Source organism: Talpa occidentalis, unplaced genomic scaffold (assembly GCF_014898055.3).
Source record: "Talpa occidentalis isolate TD23 unplaced genomic scaffold, MPIMG_talOcc4v2.1, whole genome shotgun sequence".
Classification (NCBI taxonomy): Eukaryota; Metazoa; Chordata; class Mammalia; order Eulipotyphla; family Talpidae; genus Talpa; species Talpa occidentalis.
Window position 1 is genome coordinate 53,933,184 of NW_026555331.1, and position 15,419 is coordinate 53,948,602.

Consider the following 15,419-nt stretch of genomic DNA (forward strand, 5'->3'; position numbering starts at 1 on the left):
AACTAATAGTAGCATGTTTAAGCTATTAAGTAACTTTCATGATATGAAACAATTTTTCTTTCTAGACAAGTATGGTCAAACCTATGGAAGTGTAAGATGGAAACTCATAATTTTTTAGAATATTCATATTCATAAGCAGACAATTAATAATGCCCAAACTTAACCTTTTCCAAATCCCCCAATTGCTAATGGAGCTCAGTACAGTATTGTTCTATATGTGTAATAATGTGACCTATAACTACTTATACAAGCACTCGACTGTGAGGGAAATATTAGATGCACATTTAAAAATATTCTTTATCAAAAATACTGTTTCCTGGGCCTCCCTGGTGGTGCAGGGGGTTAAGTCGCAGCACTATGAAGGTATGGGCAGTCACTGCAGAATGAGTTTGATCCTGGCTAGCAAGCTATCCACATGGCACAACAGGCCTCTCCTCTCTCACCGCTGCTCCCCTTAGCAGCATATTTCAGTCAATCTCCCTGTTCTGCTCCCCAGAACAGAATCTGGTGAATCCTCTCACCTCCCTGCACCTCTGGTCTACATTCCAGTTCTTGTATGCATAAATCAATAAATTAAAAATATATTGTTTCCTATTCCTTTTAGATTTTCTTATTAATAAGATATTATTGTTCTAAATATAAAAAATAAGTAAATGATTATACTTACAGGCCCAGTTAACCTAGACACCTTCTCAAATTCTTCACCTTCTTCCATAAGTGCTTCTTCAGTCCCAGGTAAAGAATCTATTTTCACAAAAAGAATGAATAAATTATTGCTTATTAACTCTACTATTTACAACTTAAAAGAAGGATATTAAAGAGATTACACTGGTTGTTGAAAAATCATAGTGCTTGACAGTTAAAATATAGTTTAAAATGCTATTTATTTAGCTGAAAGACAACATATGAAAAATATAAAGTATTTCTAATTTAGAAGGGCACAATGAAGTCAGGAATGTGTAATAACTGTCGTTATCTATTTTTATTTTTTTAAAGATTCATTTATTTATGCATACAAGAGCTGGGGTACAGACCAGAGATGCGGGGGGTGAGAGAATTCACCAGAGACAGAGTGGGCAACACAACAGGCAGACTGACTGAAATACAGTGCGGAGGGCAGCAGTGGGCAAGTCAGGAGAGGTCTGCTGCACCATGTGGGTTGCTTCCCTGCTACCTGGGGATTGAACTCATGATGCAAAGGCTGCAGATTGCTTCATAGTAAGGTGCTTAACCCCTTGCACCACCAGGGAGGCCCTAGTTATCTTTTTTATTCAATCTTCTTTTTGCATATTACTCAGTTAACTGTGGAACTTATAGTTAATGTCATTTTCTGTTTTCAATTTTATTATTAATTTTATTATTTATTTGCTTTATTCACCCACAGCCTTTTCTTATATTTGAGTACAATTTTATGTTCTTTTATTTTTTTTTTAAGATTTATTTATTTATACAAGCACTGGGTACAGTCAGAAACACGGGAGGGCGAGAGAATTCACCAGCGCCAGAGCAAGGAACAGAACAGGCAGAGCGATGAAATACACTGCTGAGGGGAGCAGCAGGCATGGCAGGAGAGATCTGTCGCGCCATGTGGGACCCTCGTCGGTGGCCCGGGATGAAACTGGCACTACAGAGGCTGCGGGCAGCTTTGCAGCCCAGTGCTCAACCGCTGCGCCACCATGGGAGGCCCAATTTCATGTTCTTTTAAATGGAGTGGAAAATTCTGAAAAGTTTGGAAAAGAGTAGATATTATTAAAAGGTAGTAGTTTTCTATTTTAAGTATTTAATGTATGAACAAGATATTATGGTTATTTAGATAGACTAGATTAATGAGTGACTACTGACTTTCAAATATGTAAATTCAATGGTAACACCTCCCATACATCTGTTGGTTAAATTAATTATAACAACAATGATTTCTGTGAATGATAATGAATTCTGCAAAAAAGAGAGAGATATGAACATCTAGAAATAGTGAGTTTTAGTTTCTATTTAAATGAAAAGTTAGTTTAAAAGGGTATTTTAAATTACTACAGACTTCTACAATTGAGTTATCAGAGCCTTTTGAGTTCTTATTTCCTTCAGATGCATGAACATATGGACACATTTTTCTGCAGCATAAAATGTGTGTTCTGGGAAGAAAAACGGAGCATTAAATCAGTCAAGCACTAATGGTCACCCAGGCCCAAGGAGACAATGAAAAACAGCACAAATCCATTCTCACAGCTTTTGAACTGTGGAGCTCTCTGTAGCGCTGATAATTTAGAATTTTATAATAAAAAAAATTACAAAATCCCACAACACACAATTTATTTAGATTGAAATATAAATTTTTTTAAAATGCAGAATTCTTTCTACCATAAATTAACTTTAGAAGAAACACAAATGTTCTCACATTATGTATAAGCTTTATACAAAATGGATACATAATATCTATTTTATTCAAAATAGAACACAGGGCCTCCCCAGTGGTGCAGCGGTTGAGCACTGGGCTGAGAAGCTGCCCGCAGCCTCTGCAGCACCGGTTCAATCCCCGGAGGCAGGGCGAGGGTCCCACATGGCGCACAGAACTCTTCTGCGACCGGCTGCTCCCCTCAGCAGTGTATTCAGTCAGTCTACCTGTTCTGCTCTCCGCTCTGGTTCTGGTGAATTCTCTCACCCTCCTGCGCTTCTGACTGTACCCAGTGCTTGTATAAATAAATAAATAAATCTTTTAAAAAAAAATAGAACACAGACATTTAAAAGAAGCTAATTTTTATAATAAGGCCAGTGTATATGAGTAGAATTATTCAAATTAAAATATATTACGGGTGCCTTCTTAGTGAGTGTGGTGTGGTAACATACCTCTAAAGGTGTGAACCTATACCTCTGAATCATATATAATGTTATAAATCAATATTAATTCATTAACATAATATTGATCAACTCACAAAGAATACGTGAACCCTTGTTTACTATGGCCCAATTATAAGGGTGACAGATATAAGTTTGGATGTACAAATTAACATAATGAAAATTTTCAAGACTTTTATATTCTATAGAACTGTGAATAAATACTAGTGGTATTTCAGTTGGCATTCAATATTTTTCCTGCTTAATTTTGTGTTGCAATTCTTGAGCAGAATATTGACTTAATGAATAAATAATAACATTATCTATGAAAATGTTCCATTTTATATTATAAAGTGGGTTATTTCTTATATAGGAGGAAAAAAAACACTTTTTGGTAGAATTGCTGATTTTTTCAAGTTAGAAATATTATACTATAAGTGAGTTTTTAAGTTCTTCTCAGTGAGTAGTTAATAGTTTTAAAGAGGTATTGTCATTATGTTTGACTTTTTGCATGTATGCATTGATAAGTTCATTCATCCATTTATTTATGTATCTGTACAGTTACTCAGCCAACAAATAATTTATGCCAGGTACTCTACTAGGAACTTTCAAATAAAATTGACAAAGATAATTTTCTGATTCTTCCTCTCTTGAAATTAAATTTTTTATCAATTTTTTAACAGAAATAAATGCTTATGAAAAGAGGATATTAGTAACTTTTTGGGTTTTATAGTCTGTTCTGTTTTTGCTTTGGTTAATTTTCCTGGCCATTGGTGTCATATCCAGTAAGGTCTATGATACAGGTCTTAGTCTAGAAGGACAACTATAAAATCTTACCAGAGTATTTGTGAATTTACATATCTGACAATATTGAAATTTCTTAAGTCTGAACCTAGTTATAGAACAGCAATCTAACAAGCTGATGGGGCAATCAATAGATATTGTAAAAATAAAACCTTAGTGTTTTATACTTGGAGGAAGTGCATTTCATTATTTTTAAGTATTCTCAGTACATTGCTCATATAACAATAATTAGTGGATACATATGTGTAAACTGTTTTGCTCTGTCTATGTCATAGCAGTTTCTTTGATAAATATGCACAATTTGAAAAACATAAGCTGTGAATTCTTTGAGGTTTTTTTTTTTTTTTACACATGAAAGGGAAAATAAGTCTCTAAGTTTGCTAAATATTAGCATTTATCTTATACACTCAATTTAGAGAAGAAGAAACTGAAATACAGAAAGATAAATCAATATTTTATAGAATCTAAGTCTCTGGCAATACTGGGACTAGGAATTTAGTCTCTGTGGTTAATCAGGCAGGCAAGGTAGGAGTCTAGAAATCTGTAGAGATTACCACAATGTTTACTTCATTCATTTCTTGCTGTCATTATTTTTATATATGCTATTTGTGCCCCACAGAATTTTATGTATAAATTATACTCATTTATTCAGCTAAGCTCAACATTCATGCAGTTGACATAAAAATAACAGTAGCGTTTTTGGATGGTGCCAAAAATATTCAATTATTAGATCTAATGATTTGACAACCTTAAATGAAAAAGAATGTACTGAATTAGAAACTCACACATTGGAACTTGCTGACTAGCTCTAATAATTGAATTTGAAGAATGCAGAATATAACATTCCAAAAAAGTTTAAATGTAATGAATACAATTTTTTCCTAGTGGATGCTAATAAGTAAAATTAATCACATATTATTGAAGCACCTTTTAACAGTAAAAAAAAATAATCCCTATAATTCTCATTTATAAGGTAAATGTGAATGGTGTAGCTACATATTTGTATTGGAATTGTGTGGTTTTGATAGAATTTTTTTTTTTAATCAGCCAGTAGCTAAGTAATTATTTTTGGTCAGGCTTTATATTGGGAATGATGGCAAACACAAGAAAACTTCAAGAAGCATAACTCCAACTGAGGCAAGAAGAAAAAACACACAAACAGTAATTAAAATTAAAAAAAAAACAATTAGGGGCTGAAATAAAGGACAAATATTGGTGTAGGCTGGCCACCAGAGACTTGCCATGTTCTTAGACCACAGGCTCTGAAAAGCAGAGGTCAAAAAAAAGAACTTAACTACAAGTTAGAGAAAGATGGTTTTAGTAAAGGTATATATTCAAGACCATCAGTAAGGAGAAACCAGGCTACCTCTAGGAGCTAAAAGAATATCAACAAATGACCAGTTTTCCTGCTGCTAATGACACATTGCTCAGCTTTATTATCAGTGTTAAATAAAGGTCTATCATAAGGGTGATTCATGTCATCAGTACTATGAGAGATTTGTATATATAGAATATATATATGTATAAAATATATAAAAGAGTATAAAATAGTGTATATCTAAGTTACCAAGTAAAATGATTTAAAAAACACCCCACACTCACCACCTAACAGTTAGAACATTTCTAATAACCTTCAAACCTGTGAGCTCCTTCTTTATCCCATCTCTTTGCTTCTCTTACCTGCTGAGGATAACCATCATTTTGAGTTTCTCATTCTTTAAATATAATTTTTTATCACTAACTTTTTTTTCTAAAGAATACTTCATTTCGATTTGAGCTTTAGAAAAAATGTCATTCTAGGACTTGTTCTGGGTCAATAAAAAAATTAATGCTTTGAAAACTGATTCAGGTATGGGTTACAACCTGCTCATACCAGATATAGAGACCCAACTGTCATTTCAGATCGGTGGCTTGAAATTAGTCACAGTGAGAATATTTATTGCATAGAAACTATCAATCTCTAAAAATCATGATTTTTTTCATAAAGACACAGTTGTTCATCAACATTTGCCGCTGATTTCATACATATGTGTGCAGTTGAAATCCAGTTTCCTACTGTTTATTGCTCAATGTATCCACTTTCATGTCCATGAGTCTAAGAAGAGTTGGTCACATTTTAAGATATGAAAAAACTTGTTTCTCTAAGATGTTTACCTGAAAATGGAGTTTCATGCATTTTAGAGTATAAAAATGCTCAAGATTTTAAGATGAGAAACTTTCCAAAATCATTTCCATTCCACCTGCAGTGTATAGCTTTCCCTTTCATCTCTGTCTTCACCAGCACTTGACTTTGCCAGATTTCTTAATTAAACCCAAGTTACAGGTAAAGTAGGTAATTAAACCCAAGTTACAGGTAAAGTTTCCAATTATTTATTTTTTGGTTAGAAATGTTTTGCATCTTGTTTAAGATGCCCTCTATTCAGATGTAAGGAAGATATTTTTATATGGTTTTACCTTTAGTTATTCTAATTGGATGTACTCAAAGCTTCTTGCTAAAACTCTGGATGATGAAGCAGTCATATAGTTTACTTACATACATTATAGTGGCATTATATATGTTTGTGTATTTATTTATCTACCTACCTATTTGTTTGTTTGTTTACTATCTAGTTATTTACTCAGCAAATATTTGGAAGTACCCTGAACTTAAGGAGTTTGAATTTGTCTTATAGGGAAGGAGGATGAAATAAGCACCATTATTTTTCAAAAGTTAATGAGCTAAAGAAGGGTGAGCTAGTACAAGAAGACCTATTATTGGGTTGTTATTCTGAACAAAGAAAACAAAAGTATAGACTAGGCAGTCTCAGGGAGTATGAAGAAGCTACCTGAATAGTGAATTCTGAAGTGACACTGACATGTGATTTTAAATGGATTCAATATAGGCCTGAGAGAGGAATGGAAATCAAGTATGATATTGACATTTTTACTCAAAAAGCCTGAAGGTATCTATGAAGGGAATGGGAATAAACATGTGAATTTCTAAGAACAAGATGGAATTAGCTACATAATTTTTGGAAAAGACAACATATGTAGTGATTGGTTTGTACTTCAAAAAAGCACGGGCATCAAGAGACTGCTCTCAGAAGTCACACTTCTTGCTTCCTTTTTTCCTTTTCCCTTAACTTTCTGACACAAGGGGTGGTGGACACATGACAGGCAGCAACAATGATTTGGTGTTGGAGAAGATGTTTGGTTTTATATATTTTTTAATAGTCCAGTGCCACTAAAATTGCAATAAACAATGTTGGATTTAAAACTTACCCAAAGAATCTGGAATTATTTCATCTGGAGAATGAAGTATTTGTGATGCTTCTTCTGACCTTTCTTCCAGATTATCTCCTTGAAGCCTAAAAAATTAAATTTAAAATGGTCATTGAAACTTCTAATGATGTTGAATTGTGAAATAAGAGCTACATACTATTGGAGATATGACTATGGGTTTCAAGACTCTAATATGAGACATGCCTCTTCAAAGTAGAAACTAAAGTCTACCAAATCCTTTGTAATATAGTGTTTTTACTTTTCTAACCATGAAGAAAAAGTCTTTCATCTTTCTCCGGTATACTTGGGAAGACTAGTTTAAATAGCATCTGTTTTTCATCTTAGCCTGACTACAGGAAGGTTTATAAGCAAATATTTTCACTGAAAATACAATGGGGAAATGAGTGGAAAAAAGCAAGAGTCCAAACAGCAGAGTGCTCTTCTGACTTCTGGGTCTGGGGTCATGGAAAGGTTTCCAGGACTACACAAAGGTTTGTCAAATATGAGTTTCCAAATCAACCAACCTGAGCTTAAAAGTCTGCAGATTAAGGTAAGTCTTGACTATGGAAGTAAAAAGTTCTAGTACATGTGACTGCCCAAAGACACTGGATCTTATGATTATATAGGTATTTTTATGACAATATATTTCGGAACCCTATCCTCCTCTCTAGAAGGAGAAAAGCAGAATAAAAATATCTGACACAAGTCGTCTGAATTTATTTTATACTGTGAAATCACTCTATTAAAACTGGTAGAGCTCAACAAATGTTGCAACTCTGTCCTAAGAATAGCAGAACAAGCTCTGCTATTGTGGGAAGACAGTATGTCTAACAACCCAGAAGTGGAACTTTCTACCAGTGCCCTTACTTTAATCTTGTATATAGCTATTGACAGATGCTCTCATAGCAGACTATTAATACAAACATAAGATATAGCATTAATATTTTTAAAAGACAAATTTCAGTATAATTCATAACTATACCAGGCTCAAAAGTTAAAATTTTCAACTATTTTACATGACACAGTGGAAACACATAATAACTGACATTTGATTTCACATGATCAAGCATACATGCATGTCTCTCTACCTACTGTGTAATTGTAAATAAATGAATAAAATATACAGAAGAGTGAAGAATTTATTATATTAATTAAAAAGTAAAAAATTATAATATTATTCACTTATATGTATATATTACTTTCTATGCACAAAACCATATTTACTACATTATACAAACTAATTTAGATATTCTCAATGGCAATTTCCTGAGAGTCATAACATTTGTTGATCATATATATATACTTTTGAACTTTTAGTTACCTTTTTAAGTTTTACTTTGGAAAAACAATACCACTTTTATATGAATGATTTAGCTATTTCTCAAATCTGTCCAATTCTTCTTATTTTATTTACTTCTAATAATTACAATACCTATGTTCAATAATCAGTCATATCAAATATTCTATTGAGTTTTCCTTGTCTAGTGTCCTTTTAACAAATTTATCAAAGAGAAAGAATATTTAGGTACAAGAGATATTAAAAGATATTAAGCAAAAATTGTTAAAAATTAACATATGCACCAACATATTTGGATATTTAACATTGTGTTGAATACCTAAATGGAAAATAAATCTTCAACAAAGGCAAAAAGAAGAAATAAAAGCTAAGATGTAATTTTTCTTTTGCTCACTGCACGCTTCAATAAAAATATTTATTTACATTTATTAATATGCTTAACATTAATCCAAATGTTGTCTTGATTCAAGGAAATTATCTGTCCCAGATTTCACAGAGTTCTCAATTTAGCTGAGTTGAAAGACAAATGGCCATGAAAGCAACCCAACAAATTGGGTGGCCTTGAAGCTGCCTCATCTTTATCCAAACACTGCCCTTCAGATACCTGAGAGTTGAATTAGCCATGACTTGGCATCAGCTCTATTGCAAAATGCTTCACAACTCCGTTATCCATGACTGCTCTGCCAATGTTTCCCAAGCTGTAATCCACCCAGCAATACTTCTGTAGAGGTTAATAGGAGCTAGGCAAACAAAGGCTGCGTGGACAAGTCCAGGAAATGCAATCCTAATAAAAGTTAAGTCACTTTTTTATATACTTTAACAGTTTTACTCATATACCCAACCCTTTTTGCTTTCTAAAACTCCTTCCCCATATTAAATGTCCTTTTATATTCTCCACCCCTAAACAAAAATGCTGCTTCTTCCTTTTTGTCATAATTGAAATTATTTTCATCTCTAAAAAGAACCAAATCGAAATTCTGTTTTCCCTCTAAGAATATTACATTATCTTTTTAATGAAAGCTGCCAGATCCCTGTGTTCAGATAACAAAGGATTGTAGATACTGACCTTTCTTCTTTCTTCTTTCTACAGAAGGAAGACTCTGCTAAGGCTTAACATTTTCTTCAACTCAAGGGACAGTACTATCTAGATTATATTTGGTGTTCATGTGTATCTAGGGACTAATCTTAAAGTTCCCCATTCTCAAATCTGTAGCTATTCCCTTTGCTTTGCCTTCTGTAACAAAAGGACTGACTTAGAAGCACCCAGTCAGAAATCTATTAATTCCAATGTTCTGTTCTCCAATAAAGTCCTCACTCTGTTCTCTGACACACTCACTTTTTCTTCAATTACTTACATCCTTTTCCTCTCTATTTTCTTGGCAAGTAAAATAAATGGTATTGGCAAGTAAAACGGATTGGCAAGTAAAATAAATGGTATCCATCTTTAAACTTGGGCATCTTGGTTGCCTTCCTTCCATTCCTTTCAAAGTTTCTGCAGAAATACCATCTCTCCTTTTTAAATAATTTAGAAAATTTATGCAACCAGGAAAAAAAAAAAACCTTCAACTCCCTCTCCCATACCACATAAGGAATTATCTTTTCCCTGACCTGTATTTACTACTTTACCAATTCATAGAGGGTGACAGGCCCTAGCTCCTACATAAGGCTTAGAACATCTCCATACAATGAAAACATTTCAAAGCTTGTTTTTATGTGACTTTTAAATACACCTTCTATGAGCACTTACCCATCCTTGAGGCTGACATCATTTGTCCTCTATTGCACCTCTCTTTCCTGGATTCCTGCCTACTTCTATTAAAGTTTTCTTGCTGTTCTTAAAGGTTTTTTTTTTTTCCTTTAAGACCGTTAAACAGCATTTTTCCATTCAGCTCTGTCCATGGCCCACTCTGCACTCTATACCATTTCCCTTAACTATTTAATTAATATACTCTTACAGTTTTATCCACAAATAGATTGGGACCTTTCAAATCTTTTTGATCCCATCAGTTAAAGAGTCATCAGTTAAAGATTGATGCATTTAAATTACATTTCACCCATATCTTTAATAAGCATCTCAAAGGTAACATGTCCAGAAGCAAACTTACCTTCAAAATCAACATGTCTTTCATTGCACATGACTAGCCAATTCCAGTTTTGCTGATTATATTTTCTAAAGAGGTGTCCTGGATCTATTACGTCCACATACTGCTATTTTAGTTTTGCTGCTCATCTTTATTTCCCTCGATTTTAGTTTTTCACTAATATCCTTACTTAGATACTTGCTCTCCAAATATGTTCCATTTTCTATATGGCTATCAAAATGTTCAAAACAAGTCTAATCATGTTTATCTTGGGATTTAAATATTTTAGTACAAGAGATCTTAACATAACTATTTTAATAGTTCCAAAGACAGATTTTAATAGTCTGAAATATTTCACCAAAAAAAGGAATGACAGTTTTTGTGGATATGCTGGTTTTCTTTGAGAGGGGACAATAACTTCAACTAGATTCTCAAAATAATTCTTGACTTAAAACAGTTTAAGAACTACCATTTTTATTAGCTTCTCATCACCTAAAGATGAGTTATGGTTTCCTTACCAAGTCATTTGAATTTTTCTATTGCACAACCCTTATCCATCTGCAAATTCATCTTCTTGGATATTCTACCATGAATTTTATACTTCATAAACTCCAAACTATTTTTACTGTTCTGTAGATATTTTGTTATTAAGCCTCTGTGTCATTCTACAATCATGTCTGGAAGAATTTACTTTTCTCCCTTTTGCATTTGACTTATTCCTAGCTATTCTTTCTAGAGTCTCCTTTTTTTTTTTAGAAGTTTTTTCCATCTTTCTAGAAACCTATGTGAATCTTTACCTAGCTCTTACTTTACTATATTTGTTTATTTATGTTTCTGCATTTTTCAATACTCCTCAAGTGTCTTAAAAGCAAGATTGTTTTATCTTCATATTTTTATGTCCCTAAAGCCTGGCTTAGGTTGAGCTTGTCATATTGTAAGCTCTAGAAGAGGTTTCTTAAAGTATTTTTTAGTGATTAATTCATCTTGGAGATAAAAGAAAATAGGCCTGTGTATAAGCAAATTTCTAAAGAACACAACAGTATAACTATATTCCCTTGGAAAAAAGTAAAAAAAAAAAAATCATGTTGTATATATTAGGATTAGGTAGTGCTTAGTCTGATTCACTCTAATAGAGAATTCGTGAGACAGAGGCTTATGTGCAAGTTGTTTGATGTAGGGGACAAGAGAGAGGGACAAGAGTCTGCTCCCATACAGGAAACTGCTATTCCATCACAAGAATTTCTGAGGTTCATTATGAAAGGTGTCCACTTCAAGAAATGAAAGGGTAAAGAATTTATTCATAGGCTACAGGTCAAGGGTGATTCTTGGGTATTGACTTCCTTGAACTTTTGTTTTACATACAAGCTAGTGGCTAGTGTTGAGTGATTCGCATTGTTCATCTCAGGATAGAAAATAAAACTTAAAAGAAATCAATATTAATGAGATGCTGAAAATTGTCCAGATACATTGCTGGTTGTGATAACAGAAGCATGCTCATAAATATTTGCCAATAAGAGGTGGAATATTTGAAGTGGAGTACCAGTGGGGTTGATAAATATAGGTAATGTGTTCTAATAAAATCAGGATTAATTTTATACTGACTAGTGAGACCTTGCTAGAGGAAATGCTGTTACAAACACTAACAAATCCTATCTTTAAGCTTGTGAGTCAACAATCACCTTCTCGTGACTCAGTCTCAACAGTGAATAAGCCAATGAAAGATAGTATCCTCAGAGATTACACAAGTGTCCATCAGAGACCAAGGCATGTGTGTGTGATCAATAGATATTTGTTAAGTAAATACTACTGAAAAGTCCCTGATTCTTACAAAATAACCTTAAGGAAGATGGACCAGTTAAGAGAAGAGACTAGAGCTGATTCAGGAGATTGGAAGCCACAGCAGCAGTTCAAATTTTACTTGCTGAGTGATATTTGAGATCTAGCTGATCCCAAAGGCTCACTGAATATGGGAAAGGAAGGAAATTGAAAAAAAAAAAAAATCCCAGCCCTCGCCAAATTATTCAGTAATATTGCACTACCAACAGCCATATGGAGGTTATTTTGAGAGTTTGTTCGGAGGTTCTAGCACAGGAGCATAGCTATTCCTATACCCTTGACCTAAAAAATGATCTGTTTATATTTGGGGAAGGCCGTCCTCTTTGAGCACACAGATTGGGGTGAGACGCTCATGGAGAAGTGAGGGAGGAGACATTTGTCTAGCCAGCCAGATCAGCAGAATCAAATTTGGTGATCAACAAGGTGACAAATGTCATAATCAGATCGCCCTCACATCCTATGGAGGTTATTTTGAATATGCAAGCAGCTGGGGGAAACTAGAGAAGGTGATTCGAGTCACTTCTTTTCTCTACATTTTTAAATTATTCCAAACACCCAATGGAGAAATATATTTTTCCTTTATTAAAAGATTCTCTGATGGTGTCAATCTAGTTGAACCATGTTATACAATGAGAAAAGATTCAAGTAAGTGAATTCTTAATTTTTCACATTGACTCAGAAAACATTCAGATTCATAAGCATTCATCTTTCTGTTTTTATGTTAAATATTATATAATTTAATCTTCCCAGAACACTTTCTGGAAGAAAGTTACATCTAACTAAAACACAGACACTCATCAAATGTTTCTCTGAACTAAACTGAATGCACTAGTGTATGCATGTAATGAAACACCAAACTAATACTCTAACTTACATAATTCAAATAAGATGGTAAATAAAATCTGGCTTAATTGGGAAAATGTTAATGGGGTAGGTGGTACTTAAACTAAGCTTTTAAACTGCTAATGTTGTGAGTGTGGTGTGGTGACACACATCTGAGGAGGTGTGAACCTATTCCCCTAAATCATATTCATTGTTGTGAATCACTATTGCCTCAATTAAAAAAAATAAAATGCTAACATTGGATTAAGTAAATAAAAAGAGAAAGGGAAAGAGCTGTGAAATACCATACTACATTTACTTTGGAAAAAGAAGACTCCCTTGGGAGGAAGGTAATAAAAAAATAATAAAAGAAGAAAGAGAACAAGAACACCAAATATAACAAAAACTGACTAATATCCTCAGTGCAGTTAAGAATATTGAGAAAAACATCTAAATTAATAAGATGAATTCAGATGGGAATTAATTAATTAATTCAAAAGGAATTAGGCTTAATTAGCAGAAAACTTTGAAAGTTTCAATTATATGCTTAATATGATAAAACCACACTTAGAAAATAATACTCATCTTTGGGTTGGTGAAATACAGGACAGTTTACGGCGAATGCCCATGATGGCCTGAGTTGTGTTCCATGCTGGGGGTAGAGCAGTGAACAAAGTAAACCAAACCTCTATCCTCGTGGAGCTTTCATTTTATTTTCTAATGAATAAAAAAAAAATAGTAAAATATATCGAAATAGGTATGAATGATAAACCTGATTAAGGATAAAGAATGGGCAAGCAAAGTCTAGAAAGTATGTACAGAGGTTCTAAATGAGTGTGCAAGTATATGTCAATATTTAGTGTTGAAATATCTGGTCTTTCTCCCTGATGAAAAACAGGAAATCAGTGGAAGATGTTGAAGCAGAAGTGACATGATAAGACTTCTGCTTTAAAAAGAATCACTTTGCCTGCAGGGCAAGTTTGAAAGCACCAAGAGTCTTTAGGAGGTTATTCAACAATCATGAATAGATGGGCCTGGCTTATTTAAGGCTTGGAATAGTGGAGGTGGTAAGAACTGGACTGATTCTAAATAAATTATTTAGCTGGAATCAATCATACATCTGATAAATTAGGCTTGGATTTATGAGAGAAAGAAAGGAATGACAACATCACCATTTTCCTGTCCTGAACAACTGAGAAGCTCATGAGTCATTTGCTGAGCTATGACTACATATTGAGTACTGAAGGGAAAGCATATTTGATGAGGATTAGGTGAAATTTATTTGGGGACATGAAGTTTAAAATGCATTTTAGACATATAGGTAAAGATATGGAGTGGCAGTTGGCTATCCATGTGGAGATGCTGAGACTATTTGGAGCTGTGGTGAACATTGACGTGTTTCTAGAATCCATATGAAGAACTTCAGAATATGATATGCTACTATTTAATTCAGCTATTTCAAAGAATATGATATTCTGTTTCATTGGAAAATAAATAGTATATCATAATAAATGTAAATTAGATCAGGGAAGCCACAATAAACAGTTTTGGTTTTAAGAAATTTTGAACCATTTTCCTCAAAGGGTTAAAAAATTAACTTATCTTTCTCATTCAAAGTCTGTTTTTAATTCACAAAGCCTCTTTCATAACATCATTCATCAAGTTATTTCTAAGTCTCTTTCTAAATGTTAATTTTCCATTTTAGGATTCCAGTATGCTTTTCCAGAATTATTTTTTGAGGGAATTCTAACAACTTATTGTCACTTACTCAATTTTAAAGTCTTAAAAAAGCCAAAAGTGTTATCGGCATCAAGAATGTATCAGAGACATTGAAGACCAACCTTATTGAACACGGAGCCTGCAATCTGGTGTGAGGCCCACAAGTATTTAGGCGATCTCTCCAACTACTCTGCAAACTTCCTGGAATCAGAGACTGCTCCTGATATTGTCCACACCATCAGAGCCTTGAATATTAACTTACAGTTGTGCCCACCAGATTAAAAATTTATCTGACATCTTTCTGAATTCACTACGCACTTGTAATAGTCTTCTTCTAGCCTAAGAAAACAGACACTTCACTCTCGAAGTTGACTGCCTTTCCTCAGACCCCAGTTTTTCAGGGAACTACCTGGAGATTCATCCCCCTACTCTTTTCCAAACACACTTACACCATTTTCCTTTAACCTGCCTATCCAGCTTGACCCTGTGCTGGATGGTCTGTACTTTGACACTCTGGCCTTTGACACTGACCCAGACTCCTCTTTAGCAGCCTTCTCTTTATCCCAGACACAGCTCTCAGAACCTCTGGAATATACTTTTCCCCTATTTTCTCCTTTGCAAAGAAAGAACTTCCAACAATGCCTAGATATCCCTTCTTATTTTAATATATTGATTTAAAACTCTTCTTTTTGCATTCATTGATGAACAAACTTGCTGTGTCTTGACTCTTGCTGTTAATGAGATGTGAGGAGAAGCAACACATCAAGAAG

General features: G+C 33.8%; 1 protein-coding gene across 1 annotated transcript in view; it reads right to left on the reverse strand.

The window, feature by feature from the left end:
- CUNH8orf34 (chromosome unknown C8orf34 homolog) overlaps nucleotides 1-15,419 on the reverse strand; it is a 334,852-nt gene that overhangs the window by 71,147 nt on the left and 248,286 nt on the right. The window contains 2 exon segments of the mRNA XM_037505640.1: nucleotides 668-744; nucleotides 6,895-6,980. Coding sequence (XP_037361537.1) covers nucleotides 668-744; nucleotides 6,895-6,980 — 163 coding nt within the window.